General features: G+C 42.1%; 2 protein-coding genes across 6 annotated transcripts in view; both read left to right on the top strand.

Moving 5' to 3' along the window:
• Nucleotides 1-7,668, top strand: part of POLE2 (DNA polymerase epsilon 2, accessory subunit) — a 43,460-nt gene extending 35,792 nt beyond the window's left edge. For all 3 annotated transcript variants that reach the window (XM_066388470.1, XM_066388469.1, XM_066388471.1), the window contains 3 exons: nt 152-328; nt 4,222-4,289; nt 7,133-7,668. In XM_066388470.1, the coding sequence (XP_066244567.1) occupies nt 152-328; nt 4,222-4,289; nt 7,133-7,151 (264 nt within the window). In that variant the 3' untranslated portion in view covers nt 7,152-7,668. The remainder of the gene's footprint in view (nt 1-151; nt 329-4,221; nt 4,290-7,132) is intronic.
• Nucleotides 7,669-12,691: 5,023 nt separating this feature from the next.
• Nucleotides 12,692-25,312, top strand: DNAAF2 (dynein axonemal assembly factor 2). 3 transcript variants are annotated; one of them, XR_010746109.1, is made up of 4 exons: nt 12,692-17,098; nt 23,364-23,507; nt 24,140-24,214; nt 24,322-24,395. XR_010746109.1 is itself a non-coding variant. In XM_066341594.1 (4 exons), exons 1-3 carry the CDS (start codon nt 15,263-15,265, stop codon nt 24,174-24,176), a joined length of 2,031 nt encoding a protein of 676 aa, XP_066197691.1. In that variant the 5' UTR covers nt 12,692-15,262; the 3' UTR covers nt 24,177-24,214; nt 24,322-24,443. The 3 variants fall into 3 exon arrangements, 2 of the variants coding, with proteins under 2 accessions (XP_066197691.1, XP_066197690.1); XM_066341594.1 differs by having other exon boundaries at nt 24,126-24,214; nt 24,322-24,443; XM_066341593.1 differs by lacking the exon at nt 24,140-24,214 and having other exon boundaries at nt 24,322-25,312.
• Nucleotides 25,313-26,505: the final 1,193 nt, after the last annotated feature.

The following is a 26,505-nucleotide window of genomic DNA, read 5'->3' as shown; positions in this document are numbered from 1 at the left end:
TGTTTCCCAAAGCTCTGTGATTCAAAGTTCTCTAAATTGTTTCTCAAATTTTCTAATTCCTTTTGGTAATTAACATTTAATTTGAAATCATTTGTTAGCTGTTTTAACTTTTACAGATGAACTAAAATTTGTTTTGTGTCATTCTTTTTAGTTTGTAAAGACTATTTTATCCCAAGGACACCTGACTCCTCTACCCCTCTACGTGTGCCCAGTGTACTGGGCCTACGACTATGCTTTGAGAGTGTACCCTGTGCCGGATGTGCTTGTCATTGCAGACAAATATGACCCTTTCACTCTGACCAATACCGAGTGCCTCTGCATAAACCCAGTAAGACTGTAATTGACATAGAGTCACAGTTTGTCATGATTACAGTGTTTATTTCTTTAAATTTAAAATATATGTTTAATACAATTAATGTCAGAGGGCCTGACCTGTGGTGGCGCAGTGGATAAAGCGTTGACCTGGAATGCTGAGGTCGCCGGTTTGAAACCCTGGGCTTGCCTGGTCAAGGCACATATGGGAGTTGATGCTTCCTGCTCCTCCCCCCACTTCATTCTCCCTCTCTATCTCTTTCCTCTCTAAAATGAATACATAAATTTAAAAAAATTAATGTTGGAGTAAAAATGTTATTAATGAAACTGAATTAATTTGATATATACAGAAAGGTTTTAAACCATCATTATGGCATGTGACTATAAAGTAATGTGACTTTTTCTTAAAAAATATATAAACTGCCCTGGCCGGTTGGCTCAGCAGTAGAGCGTCAGCCTGGCATGTGGAAGTCCCGGGTTTGATTTCCAGCCAGGGCACACGGGAGAAGCGCCTATCTGCTTCGCCACCCTTCCCCCTCTCCTTTCTCTCTCTCTCTCTCTTCCCCTCCTGCAGCCAAGGCTCCACTGGAGCAAGTTGGCTCTGAGCGCTGAGGATGGCTCCATGCCTCACCTCAGGTGCTCAAAAGAGCTCAGTTGCTGAGCAACAGAGCAACGCCCCAGATGGACAGAGCATTTCCCTCTAGTGGGCTTGCTGGGTGGATCGTGGTCAGGGTGCATGTAGAAGTCCGTCTCTGCCTCCCCTCCTCTCACTGAATATAAAAAAAGTACACTGACATTGATAGGTCCAACTGAATATTTTTTCCCTTCAAAATACCTTGGGAGCCCTGGTCGGTTGGCTCAGTGGTAGAGCGTCGGCCTGGCGTGCAGGAGTCCCGGGTTCGACTCCTGGCCAGGGCACACAGGAGAAGCGCCCGTCTGCTTCTCCACCCCTCCCCCTCTCCTTCCTCTCTGTCTCTCTCTTCCCCTCCCCGCAGCCAAGGCTCCATTGGAACAAAAGATGGCCCGGGCGCTGGGGATGGCTCCATGGCCTCTGCCCCAGGCGCTAGAATGGCCCTGGTTGCGACAGAGCAACGCCCCAGATGGGCAGAGCATCCCCCCTGGTGGGCGTGCCGGGTGGATCCCGGTGGGGCACATGCAGGAGTCTGTCTGACTGCCTCCCCGTTTCCAACTTCAGGAAAATTAAAAAATAATACCTTGAGATACTGTAATGAGAATTGCTTTCAGAGCTTTTATTCCCTTTAAATTTTATTAATGAAATTAAAAACAAACTTTTTTTTTTTTTCTCTGAAGCTGGAAACGGGGAGGCAGTCAGACAGACTCCTGCATGCGCCCCACCGGGATCCACCCGGCACGCCCACCAGGGGGGATGCTCTGCCCATCTGGGGCGTTGCTCTGTCGCAACCAGGGCCATTCTAGCGCCTGGGGCAGAGGCCATGGAGCCATCCCCAGCGCCCGGGCCATCTTTTGCTCCAATGGAGCCTTGGCTGCGGGAGGGGAAGAGAGAGACAGAGAGGAAGGAGAGGGGGAGGGGTGGAGAAGCAGACGGGCGCCTCTCCTGTGTGCCCTGGCTGGGAATTTAACCCGGGACTTCTGCACGCCAGGCCGACACGCTACCACTGAGCCAACCAGCCAGGGCCAAAAACAAACATATTCATAGTACTTATCCTTTGAGGAGGATTTTTTTTTAGGAGGATTTTGATTTTTAGAAATTACCCAAGTCCCCCAAAATCTAAACCTGATAAGTGGAAAATCTTATTGGGTCATATTTTATTATTTAATTTTTATGCAGAACATTGAAATTGCCTCAGAATTTCTATAGAAGTATGACTTTTTAAGTTTAGAGTATAAATACTGCATAAACGTTGTTGATGTCAGAATGTTTTTGCTATAAGTTTTATATGCTGTATGCCCCCTTGGTTCTTGTGAATTTTAGATCTTAATACTTTTCTGTTTCATGTAGGTCATTTTTTTTTTCATGTAGGTCATTTTTAGAAACATTGTTCCTTACTACTGGTTACTGCTTCCTCAAACACACACACACACACACACACACACACACATTTATTTATTTATTTATTTATTTTTATGCTAATGTGTTTTTTTTGTTGTATTTTTTTTACAGGGACAGAGAGAGAGTCAGATAGAGGGATAGATAGGGACAGACAGGAACGGAGAGAGATGAGAAGCATCAATCATCAGTTTTTCGTTGCGACACCTTAGTTGTTCATTAATAGCTTTCTCATATGTGCTTTGACCGCGGGCCTTCAGCAGACCGAGTAACCCCTCGAGCCAGCGACTTAGGGTCCAAGCTGGTGAGCTTTTTGCTCAAGACAGATGAGCCCGCGCTCAAGCTGGCGACCTTGGGGTCTCAAACCTGGGTCCTTCCTCATCCCAGTCCAACGCTTTATCCACTGTGCTACCGTGTGGTCAGGCAACATACACACATTTATTATGTCCAGCTTCCTCTCACCCACAGAACTGTGCACATTCAGGACCACATTTTCACTGTGGAGTGCTATCCTGTGCACTGTGGGAAGCTTAGCTTCCACCCCCTGAGTCCAATTAGCAGCCCTCAAGTGCAGCAATAAAAAATGTCTGAGATATTTCACAAATGTGTCCTGGAAGACAAAACTGGCCTTCATTGAGAACTACTCTATGGACAAGCATAATCAACTGATTTGATTTTATGGTTTGAATTTGGTGGCCTGGTTTTTGTAGACTGTATTCACATTCCATTCTTTCACAGGGAGGCTATATCCTTATTTAAAATGAACAGTCTGGGTATTCTTATAGTTAATTCTCCATTTTAAAATACCTTATTAGCCCTGGCCGGTTGGCTCAGTGGTAGAGCGTCGGCCTGGCGTGCAAGGGGTCCCGGGTTCGATTCCCGGCCAGGGTACACAGGAGAAGCGCCCATCTGCTTTTCCACCCCTCCCCCTCTCCTTCCTCTCTGTCTCTCTCTTACCCTCCCGCAGCGAGGCTCCATTGGAGCAAAGATGGACCGGGCGCTGGGGATGGCTCCTTGGCCTCTGCCCCAGGCGCTAGAGTGGCTCTCGTGGCGACAGAGCGACGCCCCGGAGGGGCAGAGCATCGCCCCCTGGTGGGCAGAGTGTCACCCCCTGGTGGGCAGAGTGTCACCCCCTGGTGGGCGTGCCGGGTGGATCCCGGTCGGGTGCATGCGGGAGTCTGTCTGACTGTCTCTCCCCGTTTCCAGCTTCGGAAAAAATACCAAAAAAAAAAAACCAAAACCTTATTACTGAGTTTTTCTACCTTTTCATCTTGTAGGTGAATAAACCACTTCCTATACCATCATTACATCTTTTTTACCTTATTTGTACCTTTTGGGCCCCAAACTTGCCTATAACATTGCTTCATGCCTTCTGGATATTTACCCACATTCCCAAATGCCTACAATGAGCGAGGTATCGTGTGAGTGCTCAGGATGTGGAGAGTGAAATGGCAGTCTGCTCTGGAGCTGAATGTGTGTGTTCAGCTGCTTTGAGCACACATAGGAGGGGCCTCAAATCAGATTTTCACTGAGGAAAGGGGCAGGAAGATTTCTTAAAGATACCCAAGTGAGCTACACGCATCTTTAGTGTCACACAGTAATGTTTAGTTCTTATACTAAGTAGAGCCGCTTCTGCATACTTTTCCAGTCACATCTATTAGCATAAGGCGGTCTAGCCAACTTGGGAGGCCCTTTTGCTTCCAGTGGAGACATTTTATAGTAATACCATCTCTGTAAATATCAAGCAGAAATCTGTCTCATTACTTTATAGTCACATCTGACAACTTTAAAGTCATGACCAAGGAATTTTATTTTAAAAATAGGAATTCTTCTGTAAAAGTTGAATATTCATTTACAGGCATTTTTTTTTCTCCCCAAAGGGTTCTTTTCCAAGAAGTGGCTTTTCATTCAAAGTGTTTTATCCTTCCAATAAGATAGTAGAAGATAGGTAAGTGTGCCCACTAAACAGGAAAAGGAGCTGTTTCTTAGTGTTATATTGCTAAAGATCTGTAGGTGTATTGAGGTTTTTAAAAGTGTCTGCCATGACCCACTGGAAATGTTCCGGGCTGAAGTTACTGTGGTCAGGCTGTGTGACATAGCATTGTATGTACTGGATGGCATGTTTGTGATGGAAAAGATTGAGTGCTGTTTTCTGAGAGAAATCCAGGACCAGCTGTGGAGGTGGGTGGGCTAGCTAGCTCACAGGCTAGCTCCTAATGATGTTTGTGTTATTCTGAGACATCAGCCCTGCCCTCCATATGGTTGAGTCTCAAAACCTAGGTAATCTGCCTTAAATTGGCAGCAAAGAAGATGGAAGGAGCTGGGTACAAGTGTGGTGATAGGGAGTGGTTGGGGTTGAAGGAGGTCTTGGGGGGGGGGGGAGTTATCACCTAGTGGGCAGTGGTTTCAAAGGGTGGTCTACAGATCTCCTGCATCAGAATCCTCAGGGTTCTGGTTACAAATGTTAAGTTCTAGGATCCCACCCCAGATTTAGCAGGTGACTCGCTTTCTAGTTTATAGGCCCCACAAATACACATTTTGACACTATCCCTTAGATTCAGGAATCCTAACATGATGTCAGTTAAAGATATTTTGAAAAAGCTTCCACTTCCTGTTAAGAGCAAATAACCAAATAACTGTCCTCCAGTTTCTTCTTAAAGAATATAATCTTAAACATACAGCCGAATTGTCTTTATCTGTATGGGGGGGTGTAATTAATAAATTTGTTAAAATAAAAATCAACACAATCATATGATAAAAATTTTCAAATAATGCTTAACAGTATAAGATTGAAAAGAAAAATGCCTCTGCTTCCTAACCCTGGGCCCATGAAGTTTCTTGTATGTATTTCTTGGGGGGGGAAATATGCATTCTTGCAGTTCAATACTCATGGAGGATTAAAGTCTATTCACTTTATGAGATAGTCTAAGTTTTATTCTTGGATTCACTATTTGACATGTATTTAATTCTCAATATTTTCCAGCACTGCTTAGTTTTTGGAGTATAACCAAATGCTCTAATAAAGGTCTTTAATCCATAGGCCTGACATGTGTTTGACTTTACCTAGCTATTAGCACATTGGGTCCTAAAAAAATAAAAATACTGCTTTGGAGTGCCTTTAGGTGAAGGAAGCAATCGCTAGTCTCACTACTCTCTGTTGTCAACACCTGGATTCCCCTGAGGGCACTTGATTTTGTGACCCCAAGATTAAGTTACCTCGGAGGGCTGTCTACCTGGAGCATATTTTTGTCCACCTTCCTACTGACTTTTACTGGGCTGAGATATGGTATAAAATTTATCCTGCTTTGAAAACCAGTCCTGGGAACTTTAAACAGGTCTCAGAATGAGAGAAATCTGTCTGTCCCAAGCAACTGTTAGTGTATGTGTTAGGGAGCCTGTAACTCTTCTAACAGACTCCCTTCTCTTTGGCTGCTAGAAAGCACAGCAGATGTGCTGCAGCCTGGCTCCATCTGCTTTTCAGACCTGTATTTTCACCTTGAGTTTCCTCATTTACTTACTTTTATCTTTTATTACACTTATCTCTGCAAACCATTTTATATTTTTTAATGAGTTGGGATATAAGCAAATAACCCAGAAGAGGAAATTAACTGATTTATTATGATAGCACAAGACACTTCTGTTACATATCCTGTCATGTCCCCTGACCACCGTGCAGAAGTGTTTTAAGCACTTCATAGAGATTTCTATGAGTTCTTAACACTGTATTAGAACTCACTTATGTGCCTGTACCTCTTAAGTTTCTAACACAGTAGTACTTGACTTGCAGTCTGTTGAGTTGTAATAGTTGGTTCCTTTATCTTCTGTGGACTCAGCTACTGGAAACCTTGGCTTAATTTCCAAACTATGATTAGTATGGATAATTTGAGGAGTCGTTTCAGTGCTAGATCTAACAAAGTGATGCGTGCTTATTTTTGAGAGAATGAAAAACTTTCAAGGTATAGTGGTCTTCCTGCTATTTTGTTTCTCCTAAGAAGAAATCTTTTGTTAGGATATTTGTGAAACTGTAGTGTAGAGTTAATCACAGAAATGCAGTCAAAGTAGATACAGTAACCTCTATCTCAACATGTACTATCAAATACAAACACTAAAAAGTAGTTGTTTTATTTAAAAACACAGTTCTGGTGATGTAGAGGAGAAATATCCATTCTCACATTTAGTTGATCAGAAAAAAAAATGGAACTTGTATGGAGGGCAATTTGGCAAGATTCCTTAAGGCCTAACCTCCATATACCAGCAGTTCCATTCCTAGGGATTTATCCTACAAGTGTACTTGGGTTTATGCATAAAAACAGGACATTTCTTTTTCACAGCTGTTTTTATTGTAATTTTTATACTAGCAAAACAAGTGGTTTAAATATATATCCATTTAAATATATATACTTATTTAGAAGTTTTCTAATCTACTTAAATTTTAAAGCATTAAAGGGATTAAATAATTACAAACAATGTATTACTAATTGACAAAAGGTGCAGATAGTGCTGATAGTAGTCTACCACTTGTGTATGTGTTTCTGTAGCCTATGTCACCCCCCCACACACACACACACACACACCAAGGTATATGACCAGTGTTAGACAATCTTTATGAGATATACAGTGGCTTCCAGGGAGCACAAACTGTGTAAGACTAACGTATTTTTCCAGCACTGTTTCAATTTGGAACAATGTGCATGTATTTTTTAAATGAATTAACTAAAACTAAATATGAAGAAATGGACAATAACTTAGATTTCTAAAACGTTTCATTTTTTTATTATTTTCTATTTTCAGCAAACTTCAAGGTTTTTGAGATTTTTGAAGACCATTTGAAGAACAAAATTTATCAATTTTATGCCTAATTTTATATTTATATAATTTTGATATTAAGTTTAAATAAATGTATGGTGGCCTGACCAGGCGGTGGCGCAGTGGATAGAGCGTCGGACTGGGATGCGGAGGACCCACGTTCAAGACCCTGAGGTCGCCAGCTTGAGCGCGGGCTCATCTGGCTTCAGCAAAGAGCTCACCAGCTTGGACCCAAGGTCGCTGGCTTGAGCAAGGGGTTACTCGGTCTGCTGAAGGCCTGCAGTCAAGGCACATATGAGAAAGCAATCAATGAACAACTAAGGTGTTGCAACAAAAAACTGATGATTGATGCTTCTCATCTCTCTGCGTTCCTGTCTGTCTGTCCCTATCTATCCCCTATCCCTCTCTGACTCTCTGTCCGTGTAAAAAAAAAAAAAAAAAGTGTGAACTTTAGAATGTTGTTTCAATTTGTATTTTATGAAATTTTGACATTGTTATAATAAACATGATGGTATAATTTACAGAGTTTCATAGGAAAATATGAAGATATGTATAAAGATGTAATCTCGCTATATGTTTGCATTTTAAAAACTGAAGTTTCATTACTTTTAGTTATGTTAGTTCATTTTAAGAAAAATATATTTGAAATTTTTGAATCATTATTTTAGTTAACTTAGGTTTTTTATTACCGTAAGAGTCCTAATAGTCTATATGACAATTTTCAAACTTTAAATTTCAAGTTACAGAATTTATTTTAATGATAGTGAAAACTTTGTTTCAGGATATTACTGTGAATTTCATTGTATAAATTATCTTTTGGCACTGGAAATTTAAAAACACACAGTCCCCATGGTTTTTACATTTAGAAGACTTGTTTATTATGAAGTCACGTGTTTTGCCATTTTGGCTGTAATTACTCAACACCATTCCCTTACTTTTAGTTTATGGTGTTGCAACAATAGCCCAAAAAGGAATCTGAATGACAGGAAGTTGTTAGAGAAGTACAGTGTTTCAAATTTAGGAGTAAAAATATTACACAGAGCCCACCATGGAAGACATTTCTTTTAATGAGAATTACTATTTGGGAAAAAGATACTGATAAAACACAAAAATGACATATTAAAGAGAAAAAACTTAATGTGAATTTAGTAAGTAAATTAGTGGCTAAGGATGAAGTGGTAACTTGGTATGTGGTTTAATGATAGGGAAGAATGTTATAAGAGGCCTGATATTAGAAGGATAAGATTTAACTTTAATTTCAAATAGCCTGGAAAAATTGAAGTTAAAGATGAAAACAGACCTGTGGTGGCACAGTGGGATAAAGCGTCAACCTGGAACACTGAGGTTGCCGGTTCGAAACCCTGGGCTTGCCTGGTCAAGGCACATATGGGAGTTGATGCTTCCTGCTCCTCCCCCTTCTCTCTCTCTCTCTCTAAAAAAAAAAATCAATAAATAAGATGAAAACAAGGGCCCTGGCCGGTTGGCTCAGCGGTAGAGCGTCGGCCTGGCGTGTGGGGGACCCGGGTTCGATTCCCGGCCAGGGCACATAGGAGAAGTGCCCATTTGCTTCTCCACCCCCCACCCCTCCTTCCTCTCTGTCTCTCTCTTCCCCTCCCGCAGCTGAGGCTCCATGGGAGCAAGGATGGCCCGGGCGCTGGGGATGGCTCCTTGGCCTCTGCCCCAGGCGCTGGAGTGGCTCTGGTCGCGGCAGAGCGACGCCCGGGAGGGGCAGAGCATCACCCCCTGGTGGGCGTGCCATGTGGATCCCGGTCGGGCGCATGCGGGAGTCTGTCTGACTGTCTCCCCGTTTCCAGCTTCAGAAAAATACAAAAAAAAAAAGAAAAAAAGATGAAAACAAGGCATAAGTTCAAAAGCCACCAGATTGCTTGGAAAAATTTACAATTAGGGCCTTGAAAGTGAAATAGACATTGCGGGCTGTTGGTCCAGTTATAAGAGCCCAAGTGGAAGCTGGGTACAAGGTGTTGTTCCCTTGCTCAGTAACTCATTCATTTGACAAGTAATTCCTTCTATAAATAAGGGGGAGCTTTCTGAGGCCGCTTTGGAACACAGTTAATGGGTGAGTCGGTAGATAGGGTGTCTTTAGGGATTAGCAAAGTGAAGTGAGATGAACAGAGAAGTTGCCAGAACCAGGCAATAAGTATCAGAATAAGGTAAGACAGGAACCAGAACCAGGTGGGAATTGGCATCGTCCAGAAATAAAAAGAAAGCAGAAGTGTGAAGCATGAGGCAGTGGGGGAGCAGCACTGAAAGGGTATCCTGGGCCACCACTTCGGGTAAAAACAGTTGGTGTGCCTCAGAGCAGGGGCCAGGGAGATCACACAAGACGGATATGGTAAGATTGATCTGTGATGAGAGAAGCAACATTTGGTCTTCACGTTGAGGAACCACAGGAAGTGCCTGGGACTGCACAGACTGGAGTACTCAATCACTTATCTGTAAGGTCTCAGACCATCTACTCCGGACCTCGACTGCTCACTGGAGTTGGCATGCCATATTTGTGGAAGGAGGAGAAAAAGCAGTTTGCATTAAGCAGTGGTCGGCAAACTCATTAATCAACAGAGCCAAATTATCAACAGTATGATTGAAATTTCTTTTGAAATCCAAATTTTTTAAACTTAAGCTATATATAGGTAGGTACATTACTTATCGAGATAGCGCCCACACGTGGCATTTTGTGAAAGAGCCACACAAGGGCCAAAGAGCTGCATGTGGCTCGTGAGCCTGCAGTTTGCCGACCAGGGCACTAAGGGGTTAATAGCTTATAATGGCCTTAATACTCATTCATATTTTAGTAAGGATAGCCTTTCTTCAAGGGGTGAATTTTAGGCAAAAGATCATTTGTTTGGGGCCTGGGAGCATTTTCCACAACTCTACATTTTTTCCCAAAGAGCTGTTGGGAAAGACTGTCACTTGGTAAGAAATTTGGAAAGGTGGAGGATATGGACCCTTCTCAGAGAATCTAATGAAAACTTAAAGCCATCTGCTCAAAAAGAAAAAAGTCAGCATGAGCCTCCCCACTCATAATCTCACATATCATCTCAGTGCTCAGGAACTCTGAAGGCCATTCTCATTCCCAAACAGGAGTGGCCCATTGTCACGTGTGTAGTGTGATGTGTTCATGTTTGAAAATACCATTAAGGTGAAAATTGTTCAGGATTTCTAAGTTACAAAGGTAGCAAGATAAACTAATTGTTGGGTATGTTCACTAACATCAGGGCTATAACAAAATACATCTCTCACATGCTTTAAAGATCTATAATTCATCTTTATGCCTCAAAGCCATTTCATATGTAAATCTAAGGTCTAAATTGTAAGAGTACTTTAAAACTTTTTATTAAATAAGTTTTTAATAGGAAATTAGGAAACACAAGTAATCATGAAGAAAAATGTTTTAAGGACCTGCAATTTCACTATCATAGATAATCTGGTAATATTTTGGTATAGACTCTTTCGGATTTTTCTCTATACATACATTTTTTCCTACAAAAATATTTTGGGGATCATACTGTACATACTAAGCTTGCCTTTTTCTTTACTATATTCATCAAACACCTGAGTGCCTAACAGGTGTGGGCAAAAGTAGGTTTCCAGCTGTTCACATGGAAGACACGTAGGTCATGATTATTACAAGTTTTATTAACTCAGAAGAATGTCACAATGGCACAGTGCGCTTAGTTACAATTTTGTAAGGGTTCAAATCACTAGCCTTTGTTATTTTCACATTCCTGTAGTCTACTTGCTGTACTCAAGCACACTTAGGCACAGGACTCTTGATAAACCTACTTTGGCCAACCCTTATATACTCTACAAACTGAGGAATCCAGTGGTAAACCAGAAAGGCAAGGCCCTCGCTTCCATGTTTACTTTAAAATAAGTACCACATATGGCCAGACCTACGGTGGCACAATGGATGAAGTGTCAACCTGGAATGCTGAGGTCACAGGATCAAAACCCTGGGCTTGCCCAGTCAACGCTAATTTGAGTTGGTGCTTTCCGTTCCTCCCTCCCACCCCCGTCTTTCTCCTCTAAAATCAATAAATATATGTTTTAAAGTACCAAATATGCCTGACCAGGCGGTGGCGCAGTGGATAGAGCGGCGGACTGGGATGCAGAGGACCCAGGTTCGAGACTCCGAGGTCGCCAGCTTAAGCGCGGGCTCATCTGGTTTGAGCAAAAAAAGCCCACCAGCTTGAACCCAAGGTCACTGGCTCCAGCAAGGGGTTATTTGGTTTGCTGAAGGCCCAGGGTCAAGGCACATGAGAAAGCAATCAATGAACAACTAAGGTGTTGCAACGCGCAATGAAAAACTAATGATTGATGCTTCTCATCTCTCTCCGTTCCTGTCTGTCTGTCCCTGTCTATCCCTCTCTCTGACTCACTCTCTGTCTCTGTAAAAAAAATAAAAATAAAATACCAAATATGAGCCATTCTGAAAATAAAAACGATGTGGGCAATTTTAAATGGAGTGCTGAAGGTGGGGGTCACTAAGGTGACATTTAAGTTCTCGAGACTCATGGGCCTGTGCAAGGGCTACACAGGAGCAATGAGTGTTCTGCCACTGAGGCTGTAGTAGAATGATCCAAGGGGAGAAAATCCGGTGGTGTGGATCAAGTGTGATGGGCCTTATAGACACGAGTAAGGAATCAGGATGTGAGTACCAGAAGGTATTCAGCAGATACTGTTTTCAAGATAACTAAGGCTACTATATGAAGAGACTAGGAAAGAAAGGTGAAGAGGAGACCAGTCAGGAAACTATTGCTGGAGCCTGCCGTGGAGATGAGGCTCTGACCAGAGATGGAAAGTAGATATGTTTGGGATGTAAAAAAAAAGACAAGACTAGGTAACTGAATGGCAGTGCAGGGTGGAGTTGAGAGGAATCAAGGCTTACACTTGGATTAATAGCTTGAGCAGCTGGGTGGATGATACTATTTACTGAGACTGGGGCATAACAGGTTTGAGGGGGAAATCAGGATTTATACTTTGATAATGCCTATCAAACAGCCAGGTGGCGGTCTCCAGCAGACAGTGGCATGGGTGTAGTGGTCAGTGGTCAGGTAGGACTGCAGACAAAATTTTGGAGTCACTGGTCTTGTTCCACATGAAATCCATGCGGGTAAAGTTTTTTTTGGTTTTTTTTTTTGTGGTTTTTTTTTCCTGAAGCTGGAAACGGGGAGAGACAGACAGACTCCCGCATGCGCCCGACCGGGATCCACCCGGCACGCCCACCAGGGGGCGATGCTCTGCCCCTCCGGGGCGTCGCTCTGCCGCGACCAGAGCCACTCTAGCGCCTGGGGCAGAGGCCAAGGAGCCATCCCCAGCGCCCAGGCCATCTTTGCTCCAATGGAGCCTTAGCTGCAGGAGGGGAAGAGAGAGACAGAGAGGAAGGAGGGGGTGGGGGGTGGAGAAGCAAATGGGCGCTTCTCCTATGTGCCCTGGCCGGGAATCGAACCCGGGTCCCCCGCACGCCAGGCCGACGCTCTACCGCTGAGCCAACCGGCCAGGGCCCATGAGGGTAAAGTTTTTAAAAGCACATTTAAAAATGTTTAAATTGAAGTGTAAGATACATACACACAAGTCCTCTGTTGTCAGTGTACATACAGCTCAATGAATAAACTGCAAACTCTATTACCAATAGTAAAATTAAGAAACGGTACATTATTCTCATCCCAGAGACTCACTCCTGCTTCCCTCCAATTTCAAAACCCCACTCTCTCTCAAAAGGACAATCACTAGTCTACTTTTAACAGATTTATTTGGTCAAGTTTTGTCTACTATATACTGGAACCACAGAGTATGTATTACTTTGCAAATGGCTTCTTTCACACAACATTATGTTAGTGATATCCATCCACTTTGTTTATTCATGTCCATTATGGGTACACACATTTTATTTATCCACTCTCCTACGGATGGCAATATGGGTAGTTTCCACTATTTGTCTATTACATATAGTGCTGTTATGACTATACAAAATCCAGTCTATGTCTTTTACTAAAAATATAATTTCTTAGTCATATGATATACACTATATTCTACAGCAGTTTTCCAAATTGACCCAATAGACACTTCCAGCACACAGGAGTGCCAGCTGCTTCAGGTCCTTGAAGCACAACGACTTGTTTTCTTCCACTGTTGAGAACAGTGCCGTACTTACCTATTAGTAGGTGCAACAGTGTGCCGTCACTTTTGTTGAAAGAAATCTGGACATAGATGACATTTAATACTGTGGGCTTGAATAAGGTCATCTTGGAAGATACATGATTAGCTAAGAGGGCTGCTGAATAAGCCTTGGGTGACACCTACATTGAGAGAGCTGGCAGAAGAGGAGCAAGGAGAGGAGGAAAAAAATGGGAGTGCATGGAGTTCTGCAAACCAAGACAAGCATGTGTTTCAAGGAGGTACCAGTCCACCACTCTGAAAGCTGCCAAGAGACCACAAGGTAGGGCAGAGTAGAGAAAAAGTCAGGAGTTCTGTTTTTGGTCATTTCAAGCCTGAAGGGCTTAAGCATGAAATCTTTCAAATGGAGACTGTTTTAAATGGGCAACTGTATATAGGAGTTTGGAATTGAGAACTCGGCATGTAAGTATAAACTTATTTGTGAAGGAGAGAGTGTAAGTGGGGAAGAGATGAGGATTCAACCTTGAGGCATATCCACTGAGAAGCTGAACAGAGGTGAACACCTGCAAAGCAGACTAGGCTTAGGTAGTGTTAGGTGTCTGGGAAGGTGGGAGAGAAGCCTGAAAAGTGTCTTGTCACTGAGGTAATGACATCAGTTGTATTAAACGGTGGGTTTCCACAAAATGAGAACAGAAAAATAATCATTGGATTTAACAACTGCTAACTAGTAGTAACTGCTACCCTTGTCAATAAATATTTTTCTATAACATCACTTAGAATGGCTGCAAAGAATCCCATCGCATGGATGCACCAAAATCTGCTCAACCAGTCACATTGCCTTGAGCATGCTCTTAAAGTTAGAATTGCTGTATCAAGAAAGTATAAATATTTATAAAGCTTTTTGATGCAGATACCAAACTAATCTCTAGAAAGGGTTTACTAAATTCTACCACTACCCCATGTAAGTATAGTAATTGTAAAAAAAAAAAGGGGGGGGGGGAGCCTGGCCGAGTGGTGGCGCAGTGGATAGAGAGCTTCAAGCTGGGACACTGACGACCCAGGTTCGAAACCTGGAGGTTGCCAGCTTGCGTGCAGGGTCACTGGCTCAGCTGGAGCTCCACCCCTACCCCAACCACCCTGTCAAGGCATATATAAGAAGCAATCAATGAACAACTAAAGTGCCACAACTAGGAGTTGATGCTTCTCATCTCTCTCCCTAAAAATAAAATAAAATTTTTTAAAAAGGCATTTGCCATTTTCATAGATGATATGTGGTATCTTATATTTGCATTTTTATTAATGTAGTCATATATCAGTATATATTAGTTCTAATAGCCTGACCATATCTCTTGCCCTAATTAAGAGTTGTTATAGGCAAACTGTATGGTAAAATATCCAGAAGACTGAAATATCAGCTTAGTGAATGAAGTACAAAGAGCAGGTAAACATAGATATGAATCACTTGTGAATAATTAGCTGTTACTCTGGTCAGGTAACTTCTCAGGTCCCATCTTCTTGGCTATGAAATGGGGATCAATTCTACCTTGAAGTGTTGTGAACGACAAAGGAGATGACATACCTAACGCTGGAAATTACTAAAATTATTATGATAGTTATGCTACTGCAAAAATAACTGGGCCAGGGTCCTCAGGAGGGAAGTAGAGGAAGATGGAGGGAAGTGGGATAGAAGAAGGGGGGGGGGGGGGTAGCTGCGCCAATGGCACAGGAATCTAAAAAACACAGACTGTAGGTTTGAAAAAACTAAGACGCCGTTTCTGGCATTTCCACCATCCCACTCCAATTCTCACCCCTCCCAAGTGTTGGTGGCGTCGCCATGGCAACAAGCACGCGCAGTCAAACGCACAATTCCCTGACTGTTACCGACCGCACCGCGGGCCAGGGACTCCACTACGCGTCCCACCGACCCGGTCTCGGATTGATCTGCCTTGTCCTGAGGGATAGGGGCCAAAGGCCAGCATGGCCAAGACAGAGGCGTCTTCGCTGGTGGAGGACTTGGACCTAAGCAGAGAGGAGGTCCAGCGGCTCACCTCCGCGTTTCAGAACCCGGAGTTCCGACGAATGTTCTCCGAGTACGCCGAGGAGCTCACGGACCCCGAGAATCGGCGGCGCTACGAGGCGGAGATCACGGCGCTGGAGCGCGAGCGCGGAGTGCAGGTGCAGTTCGTGCACCCGGAGCCTGGCCATGTACTGCGCACCAGCCTGGATGGGGCGCGGCACTGCTTCGTGAACGTGTGCAGCAACGCGCTGGTGGGCTCACCCACTAACCGGCCCCGCTCCGAGAGCGCGGCGGCCGGCAGCCAGTGGTCCCTGCCCTACAGCCTGGCGCCGGGCCGCGAGTACGCGGGGGGCTGCAGCACCCGCTACACAGTCTACGACGTGGTTTTTCACCCAGATGCACTCGCGCTGGCCCGGCGCCACAAGCGCTTCCGCCAGATGCTGGACACCACCGCCTTGGAGGCCGTAGAGAAGCAGTTCGGCGTCAAGCTGGACCACAGAAATGCCAAGACTCTGAAGATCAAGTACAAGGGGACTCCGGAGGCTGCCGTGCTGCGCACGCCCCTGCCCGTAGGTGTCCCGGCCCGGCCCGAGGGAGAGCTGGAGAGCCCTCTCCCCGATTTCCCCTACCCCTACCGGTTTCCGACGGCCGCAGGGAACTCTGCGGGCCCCGCACCGCGGATCCCCACCCCTCTAGAAGCGGTCCCACAGCCCGCCCCCTCCGAGCCTCGCTACAGTGTGGTGCAGCGCCACCACGTGGACCTCCAGGATTACCGCTGTTCCCGGGACTCGGTCCCCAGCCCCGTGCCCCAGGAGCTGGTGGTCACCATCGAGCTGCCGCTGCTGCGCTCCGCCGAGCAGGCGGCGCTGGAGGTGACGGGAAAGCTGCTGTGTCTGGACTCGAGGAAACCCGACTACCAGCTGCGGCTCGCGCTCCCATACCCGGTGGATGACAGCCTCGGCAAGGCGCAGTTCAATAAGGCCCGGCGACAGCTAGTGGTCACGCTTCCAGTGGCGCTGCCCCGCACGCGATGGGAGCCCTCCGCGGCGCCGGAAGAGTCCGCCCACCCGTCCGGAACTTACGGTGCGGCCTACACTTCCGCTCTCAGTTGGAAGAGGGGCCCCGCTGAGGGTCGGCCTGTAGATCGGGACTCGGATCCCAGCCGAACTGGGGCTGTGGACGCCGGGATCACCACCCCGGGCTCCCGGCAGGAGCTTGTCTCGGAACTGGAGGAACAGGACTTAGGCAGGCAAGCGGCGTTGACTCCCGGCATCGGGGAGAAACCGCTTACTGGAACTGGGAGCTCAGCTGGGGACGGTCGTGGAGGCTCCCCTCGTACTTTATCCCGAGACCTAGACAGCGGATCTTATGCTGGAAGAGGAAGTGCGTGCGGAGAGCTCAGCGTTGAGACCCGCGTGGCCCGGAAAGACACGGGCAGGGAGCCTTGTGATTCAGCCATGGGTGGACCTGGAACAGACAGCGGGGGACCTCTGTGTCCTCCTTTGCAGTGTAATCAGGATGAAGAATCCCTGACTCTGCTAATTCAAGTTCCTCGTATCCAGCCGCAAAGTCTGCAAGGGGATGTGAGCACCCTCCGGTACAAATTGTGCTTCTCCACCCAAGACTTAGTTTATTACTCCTTCTTTTTGCAGTTTGCTCCAGAAAATAAATTGAGTGTCAAAGAACCAGTGGTTAGCATTTCTTCAAACAATGCGGTGATAGAACTGGCCAAATCTGCAGGGTGCTATGGACATTGGAGAGAGTGGTATTATGGTTTAAACAACGATTCTTTGGAGGTAACAGTTCTTTCTGGGATGTTAATATTTGAAATATTCCATCCTACTATTACTACTTTTTTTTTTAATTTTTTTATTTTTTTTACGTCATTGGTTGATTCTTGTATGTGCCCTGACAGGGGACCAGAGGAAACCTGTAACCTCGGCAAGTCAGGACGACGCTCTAGCCAATCGAGCTACCTTACCAGAGCCCCCTCCTACTTTTAAAATTCCATCCTCTCAGTTTATCCTAAACAAAGTATTGTCCATTAGAACTCTCGAAATGCCTTTAAATTAATCGTAATGAAAGATGTCAGTGCGCTTTAAACGGATGTGGTTTTGTTGTTATTGATTTAGAAAAAGACACATCCATTTGTTCTTCCACTTATTTGTGCATTCATTGGTCCATTGATTCTTGTACATGCTCTAATCTGGGACGGAACCTCCAACCTTGGCCTATGGGGATGACGCTCTAAACAACTGAACTACCTGGTCAGGGCCTTAAGGCATATTGAGGGGGCCCATCAGGTAACCCCGCTGATGGATGGGTTTCAAATCTTCAAAATTGCCCTAATGAATTTGTTTCCCTGGAGTCCATTGACTGAGGAGGACATGAATGGATTTCCAGGGATCTGTAAACCTCAAATTGTATGCAAAAAGTTCAGGATGCTTTCTTCTGGGGCGAAGGGCTATAACTTGAGTCATATTCTCAAAGGGGTTGATGACCCAACAGGTTTAAGAGGCACTCTATTAGGGCCATATTTTAAGTTGGTAAATAACACTGCCTGACCTCATAAAATAACCAATTTACTTCTTTTTTTTTTAATGTTTTATTTATTGATTTTTTAGAGAGAGAGGAGTGAGAGAGAGAGACAGAGAGAGAGAGAAGGGGGAGGAGCAGGAAGCTTCGATTCCCATATGTGCCTTGACCAGGCAAGCCCAAGGTTTCAAACCGGCGACCTCAGTGTCCCAGGTCAACGTTTTATCCCACTGTGCCACCACAGGTCAGGCAAACAATTTACTTCTTGAGAGCTAGTCACTTAGCCATTTGTCTTATGTAGGAAAATGAACTCAGAACCAGGTGTCAAGCTAAATAAATCCCTTACCCTTTAGATCAGTGGTCCCCAACCCCCAGGCTGCGGACTGGTACCGGTCTGTGGGCCATTTGGTACCGGTCCGCAGAGAAAGAATAACTAACTTACATTATTTCCGTTTTATTTATATTTAAGTCTGAATGATGTTTTATTTAAAAAAAATGACCAGATTCCCTCTGTTACATCCATCTAAGACTCACTCTTGACGCTTGTCTTGGTCACGTGATACATTTAATCCATTCCCACCCTAAAGGCCAGTGTGTGAAAATATTTTCTGACATTAAACCGGTCTGTGGCCCAAAAAAAGTTGGGGACCACTGCTTTATTATTATTTTTTTTTTTCTTTTACAGGGACAGAGAGAGTCAGAAAGAGGGATAGATAGGGACAGACAGACAGGAATGGAGAGAGATGAGAAGCATCGATCATCAGTTTTTTGTTGTGACACCTTAGTTGTTCATTGATTGCTTTCTCATATGTGCCTTGACCGCGGGCCTTCAGTAGACCGAGTAACCCCCTTGCTTGAGCCAGTGACCTTGGGTCTAAGCTAGTGAGCATTTTTTATTTTGCTCAAGCCAGATGAGCCCGCGCTCAAGCTGGCAACCTCGAGGTCTTGAACCTGGGTCCTCTGCATCCCAGTCCAACGCTCTATCCACTGCGCCACTGCCTGGTCAGGTGGGACCACTGCTTTAGATAACATATAGTGCTGCTTGATTTTAGTCGCTGACCTTGGTGGGGTTGTCCTCAGGCGGATGTTATCTTACATTGAAATTGCATCTTTTTGCTGTTGTTTTAACTATCTTTTGGTCCCTAGTAGTAGTTGGCACAATGGCGGGCATTTACCAAAGTGTAATTAATATAAACGTTTGTTTAACTGAACAGCACCATTAACTACATATCTTCTGGGCATATACTCTAGAACTGGGGTGAGCATTACCTAGCTTATTAAGGCTATAATTTTGATAATTCAGTATGTCCTTTTGTAGTTGCTACTATACTTTTTAAAAGGTTTTTGAGCCTGACCTGCGGTGGTGCAGTTGACACAGAACGCTGAGGTTGCTGGTTCAAAACCCTGGGCTTGCCTGGTCAAGGCACGAATAGGAGTTGATGCTTTCTGCTCTTCCCCACCCTCTCTTTCTCGTCCTCTCTCTCTAAAATGAATAAATAAAATCTTTTTTAAAAAAAAAGGTTTTTGAGGTTCTCAAATTTTAGATTCAATACTCCAGTACTATGGGCAAAAATTGAAAAAACTGCTTAAAATTTGAAGTTCTAAAGAACTTTATAAACTCATAAGTTAACAATTAGTGATTTTGAACAAGGTATGTGTCAGTGTTACATGTAAATTTTTAAAGGGTTTTTTTTGTCATTTATTTATGGTTAACATGAATTCAAAGCCAAATATGCAGTTTCTATTATACTAGAGCAAATCAAGTAATCAAGACACAATTTTCATCATCAAATCTTAATCTTCAGAGAACAACATCTCCTCGAGGTTGGCCTGCAGACATTCAGATTCTACTAGTTTCTGAGGTGTTCCATATTTAAGTAGTGTAGGCACTGCAGTTATTTTCAAGTTTTTCTGAAGTCATTATTTGGATCCTTCCAATAAGGTTTTTCTCCTACTTGGCAGTAGATGAACACACTTCCCTCGCAAATATGCTTCAGCCCCTCTCATACGACTGGTTCAGCTCCTCGTAATAGGCCATTGGGAAAGCACACTGCGCTCCGCAGGAAGACTCCGCCTAGAGGCGGAGCCCCATGTGGGCAAGGTTTTTTTTTTTTTTTTTTTTTTAACTTATTCAAGGGTTTAATTCCCAGAAACAACACAAATTACACAGATGATATATTTAAAAATTAAGTTTCCAGCCTTGGGATTTACCTCTTCCCCTGTTGTTTTTCTAGAAATTTGCTAATAAGTTATTTATTCATATTATTATTCTTTTAGAGCAAAAGGGAGAGAGAAGCATCAACTCTTAGTTGTGTCACTTTAGTTGTTCAATTTATTGCTTCTCATATGTGCCTTGATGGGGTGGGGGAGACTTAAGCCAAGCCTGTGACCCCATGCTCAAGCCGGTGATCCTGCGCTCAAGCTAGAGAGGTAGGAATTTGGAACCTGAAGCCTAAGCGTCCAAGTGGAGGCTCTATCCACTGTGCCAGCACTGGTCAGGTTGTTTACATTTATATTTTATGAGGACTATCTTCTGTGAGAAGTGGTTAATTTGAAAGCCTCTAAAAGTGAAAAGATAAGTGGTCAGGGCTAGGTAAAATACTTTGTGAGAATATAAAACAGTAAATTGACTATATCTGATTATGTCATTAGAAGAGGGAAATTTAGGAAAGGGCAGTCGTTTTCCTGTAATTGTCTTAATAAATGTGAAAATAACTCACAATATGGGAAGAAAGCTTTGTGGACAGGCAGTTGAGAAAATACTAAATAATATGTTTTAATCTGATTTTCTAGTATGTTAACATTATTTTAGCAAAAAAAACCAGACAGTAAATGGGGTTATGACAACTGTGTTTTATATCTTTGAAGTCTTAAATAGATTTATAATTTCTTCATTAATCATCACATTTGCTAAGGCTGATATAATCTCTTTTTTCTTTTCTTTACATTTCACTGTCACTGGACCAGGCTGTAAGAATTAAAGTAAAAAAAAATTTTTTTAATTTAGTGAGAGGAGAAGAGGCAGAGACAGACTCCCACATGCACCAGGACCAGGATCTACTGGCAAGCCCACTAGGGGGCGATGCTCTGCCCATCTGGCGCCCTTGCTCCTTTGCAACTGGAGCCATTTTTTAGCACCTGAGGCAGAGGCCATGGAGCCATCCTCAGTGCCCAGGGCCAACTCACTCCAATCGAGCCATGGCTGCATGAGGGGAGGAGAAGAGAGAAGGAGAGAAGTAATAGGGGGAAGGGTAGAGAAGCAGATGTGTGCCTTTCCTGTGTGCTGTGACTGGGAATCAAACCTAGGACATCCACATGCCCAAACAACCCTCTACCACTGAGCCAACCTGCCAGAGCTTAAATTTTTTTTTAAATCACAAGAGTAGTGGGTGATTAGATAGATAATATATCATGATTGTATTATATGCATTACATGAAAATAATTGTAAGAGACTTATTTGTAGCTGTCAAGTTCAGAATTGTTACTTTACACATAAAGGGGTACAAAATATATTTATATAAGCCTTAAATATTCACTGGGAATTATTCTAACACTTCAGGACCACTGAATACAGTATCTTTTATAGTAAAATCAGTCATTAGAACAGGGGTCCCCAAACTATGGCTGGCAGGCCGCATGCAGCCCCCTGAGGCCATTTATCCGGCCCCCTCCGCACTTCTGGAAGGGGCACCTCTTTCTTTGGTGGTCAGTGAGAGGAGCATAGTTCCCATTGAAATTCTGGTCAGTTTGTTGATTTAAATTTACTTGTTCTTTATTTTAAATATTGTATTTGTTCCCGTTTTGTTTTTTTACTTTAAAATAAGATATGTGCAGTGTGCATAGGAATTTGTTCATAGTTTTTTTTATAGTCCGGCCCTCCAACGGTCTGAGGGACAGTGAACTGGCCCCCTGTGTAAAAAGTTTGGGGACCCCTGCATTAGAATGTGAAGAAAATTTTATGCAAATCATTTGTATTTTTTAACATTACCATTTTCAATATAAATACATATATTTTTCTTCAGGTTAACTAAAAACTAAACTATGTGGTATATTGTTTTACAATTAATGTGTGAGTCTTTTCCAGAGACAGGGAATTTAGAAATGCTTTTGATAGGAGTGTTTTTTAATACATTGCTATTCTGGATCTTCAAATAATAGTAGGGCAAATTACTCCAGAAGTAAAATTTTTCTGTTTAAGTGTTCCCAAGTTCAAACACTGTTTAATAGAAGAAAAATTGAAACTTGTCTCTGATTTTCTCCCCTATTTGGACTAAATAATGAACTTTTTATTTGTAATTATAAAATGTATTTATATAAAAGTGCAGTGTAGCCCTGGCTGGATAGCTCAGTTGGTTAGAGCATCATCCCAAAGCACAGAAGTTGCCAGTTTGATCCCTGGTCAGGGCAACCTCTACACTGAACAGATCAATGTTACTGTCTCTCCCTTTCTCTCTAAAATCAATAAAATAAACATTAAAAAAAAGTACAGAGGAAAATACTTTTATTTTGGTCCCAGTGAACTGATTTTCTGAATATGGTTATTCCTTCAATGGCCCGTATACCTATCTTCACTTGACACGAACTTGCTGTGTGTTTAGGATTTTTGTGAATGTAATTTTTGCATTTCCTAATAGTTTCAAAATCTACCTCATTCTTATAAATAGTTATATGCTGGTGTCACAATGGATTATCTCTTTGCTTCAAAATAAAATATACTTATTTTAAATAAAACATTACACTTGTTCCCTACCTGAGCAAATGGCTCAGTGTCGGCCCAGCGTGCAGACATTCTGATTTTGATCCCCAGTCAGGGCACACATGAGAAGTGACCATCTGAATCTCTTCCTCCTTCTCCCCTTTCTCTCCCTCTCTCTTCTCCCCCTTCCCCTCCTGCAGCCAGTGGCTCAAGACACTCTGTCCCAGGCGGGGGTTGCCAGGTGGATCCTGGTTGGAGTGCATGTGGGAGATTCTCTGTCCCCTCCTCTCATCCAAAAAAGCAATAAAGAACAAAAAACAAACTAAAAGGCAAAGTGCTACCCTGGCCAGATAGCCAGGATGGTTAAAACATTGTCCGCATACTCAACAGTTGTGGCTTTGATCCCTGGTCAGAGCACATACCGGAATAGATTGATGTTTCTGTCTCTCTCTTTCTCCCTTCCTCTTTTTCTCAAATCAATACACTTGTTTTAAAAACTCTTAACACAAAATTTGAATAAATCTTGTCATGTATATTTCTTAGCTGACTCATTAGGAAGTGTTCTAAAATTGAATTAAATTTTATAGCTGGGACACATTTATAGCTCTAGAAGTGATGTTATTTTTTAAAAATATTGAAAAAAAAAGGAAAAGAAAATATCATTTGTAAATATTGTGTACAAGACTATTTTCTTTTACCAAGACAGCGTAGGAATAATGTTAAACATCTTGGAAGTGTAATCTGAACTGTGTGAGAACTTTTATAAGCTGTTTTTATATAAAACTGTGAAGTATGACCTATAAAGCAGAGTATTTTCTTTTTATTTTAGGAAAGGTTGTTTGTCAGTGAAGAAAATGTTAATGAGTTTCTTGAAGAGGTTCTCAGTTCTTCATTTCAACAGACAATATCCCGAACCCCACCGTTAATTGAAGTGCTTCAGGTTTCTGACAGCAAGATTCAAATTCATGCAAAGGTAAGGATTTTGGTGACCTTTAAAGAAGTGACTTAGGACAAGGTTAAAGCCTAATGAATAACTTAATTCTTGATGTTGTAACTTTAAGCTAAATGTACATTATTGCCAAGAAGAGATACTTTTCTTTTGCATGCATTTTACTGTTTTTTAAACACTCTGCAATTCATTTTCATATACACTGTTCACAAAAATTAGGGGATATTTCAAAATGAATATGAAGCGGTAAAACATGCCTTAATTTTTGTGAGCAGTGTATATTATCTCATTTAATCCCAAAATAACTGTCGAATGAGGAATAAAGGAAAACTGACATTTGGGAAGCTAGTCCAGGGACAAATAAGTCTTTTTGACTTTCACACCATGGGAACTATGTCATATAGTTTGTTCATTAGTTGAATCTTAATTTTGGTTCTTTTTTTATTCTTCAGTTTTGGACAGAAATAATTTAGTTAGCTAGCACAATTGGCAGGTATGAATTGTGGGAGAGTGGCTCTAAAGAATCACAGAAATTCAGGAGAATTCAATAAATTCAGGAATGCCCCTTAATATGACTGCCAGTATGATTTTATCCTGAGGGAGATGAGTCATTAAAAGGATTTAATCAGAGAATTAATGCAGGTTTGCATTGTTAGCCTTGTCAGTAAATGCCTAGCAGCATTTGGAGGATGACTTTGAGGAGGAAGAAGCCTGTCTGCAGGTCTACAAAGGTTAGTCCCTCACAACTTAAAAAATAAATTTTTTTCCAGCTGCAACTACAATTTTAATTTTCTATTTGTTTCAAAGAATTATTAATTTGTTGTTTCTCTTAACATAGTTGCATGAATGTAGTAACTCTGAGCAGTTTCATGAAAAGGAAGAAGTAGTCAATGGAGGAAGTCATCTAACTGAAAATGAAAATATAGAACATCCCACGACCTCAACAACTGATTCTGATTCATCTATAGCAGTGACGGGACTAGAAATAGACAGTTCTGGTTCAGCAGAATACTTGCAACAAGAGTCTCTTGATGTTTCCCAGGTGCTATTTGGAAAGTCTCAATGTTCTGAGTCAAAAATGGAACCTGAATTTATAAAAGAAAAAGGTAGTGATTACTCAAATGAGGAGAAAGATAATTTAAACGAACCAGTAATGACTGAAGGGAACGAATTAACAGATCACAATATACCTGGTCTTAACAACATAAAAGAAACCAATTTGCAGGATGGTAGTATACAGATTATTGAAGATCATGTGACTCATTGTGCATTCAGTTTTCAGAATTCTTTGCTATATGACTTGGATTAATTCTATGTAATTTTAGAATTTAAAGATTAAGAGTAAAAAGTTTGGGGGTTTAAATTCTATTTCTGTTAACTTCTGTCTTAAAATAAAATATATTCAAGGAAACATGTTGGGTGTAAAATAGGTTCTCTGTTCACTCTTTTTTTATTAATAATTTTAATGGGGTGACATTGATAAATCAGGGTACATATGTTCAGAGAAAACAGCTCTAGGTTATTTTGACATTTACTTATGCTGCATTCCCATCACCCAAAGTTGTTCACTCTTAAAACTAAAGATATTCAAGAAGTTAAAATTCTCAATTTTTATTCTAATAGGGAGAATGGAGATCTTTTTTTTTTTGAATGTAGAGTTTATAGACCTTCGTTAATTAGAGATTAGTTTTGTGACTCCTCTGATGTATATTCTTTCTATTGAGAATTAAACATTTAGTCTTAAGACAACCTGTATATATTTATGTCTGTGTTGGTTTTGGCTTCTTTTGTTTACAATTACTTCAATAAAGTTTCAAAATATTCACTAAGCTGTGTCTGTCACAAAAAGTAATTCTTAAGAACGTTAATTAACCAGAAATATGAGTGTGTATGTAGGGAGAGCAGAGTCTCAAAACTGTGTTTAGAAGTTTCCCTAAATAGGATGTATTTATGCTTGAAATAGAGATTTTTAAGAGACGAAGAAACTTTACTGACCATTAATAACAATTCAATTATAATACACATACACTGAATGAAACTTAGTACTTTTGCTTTAGCTCTGTATTTTACTTTTCTCATCTGTCACAATATATATGTATTCACACAATACAAGTTTTTAGTAATGACTTTGGAAATTTACTATTTTTAAAGAACTTTTTAGAAGTTATTGTTACATATTAAAACACCTGTTGGTTTTACAGAGTACATTTATGAATTTTAGAACAGGACAGTTGAAAAATCTGGGAATTTGCTCCCACAGGAAAAGTATTATTATACTACTACATGAAGAAAACAACAAAAAAATGTTTTCTAATCAATTTTCTTTATAACTCCTAAAAGAAGGCAGCAGATAGTATAACAGTAATTTTATTTGAGACCAGGAGAAAATTCTTAATAGGTTTTTTTCCTCATAAAAATTGTTAGGACAGCATGAAAGAAAATGTAGAAAGAGAAATATCTGACCCTAAAGGCCATGAGCTGATATATTTGTTCCAAAACCAGCTACCAATTCAAATCTCTGTCCTTAACGTTAAGTCCTGGAAATTACCTAATACAGTATCTTTAAGCCTTTGAACTAGGAGGTCAGATTAGAGCAGTGGTCCCCAACCTTTTTTGGGCCACTGACCGGTTTACTGTCAGAAAATATTTTCACAGACCGGCCTTTAGGGTGGGACGGATAAATGTATCACGTGACCGAGACAAGCGTCAAGAGTGAGCCTTAGATGGATGTAACAGGGAATCTGGTCATTTTTTAAAAATGAAACATTGTTCAGACTTAAATATAAATAAAACGGAAATAATGTAAGTTAGTTAATTCTTTCTCTGCGGACTGGTACCAAATGACCCACAGACCAGTACCAGTCCGCGGCACCGGTTAGGGACCACTGGATTAGAGTACCAAAAGCTGGTACAAAGCCTGGCAATTCATCCTGATTTACATTTATAACCCTGATTAAATCTGGACTCAGCCTGGGTTTAGGGCAGTATAAATGTAACTAGCTCATAAAACAAGAGAATGATT

This window comes from Saccopteryx leptura, chromosome 6 (assembly GCF_036850995.1).
Source record: "Saccopteryx leptura isolate mSacLep1 chromosome 6, mSacLep1_pri_phased_curated, whole genome shotgun sequence".
NCBI classification, from domain to species: Eukaryota; Metazoa; Chordata; class Mammalia; order Chiroptera; family Emballonuridae; genus Saccopteryx; species Saccopteryx leptura.
This window is presented reverse-complemented; position numbering and strand designations above follow the sequence as displayed.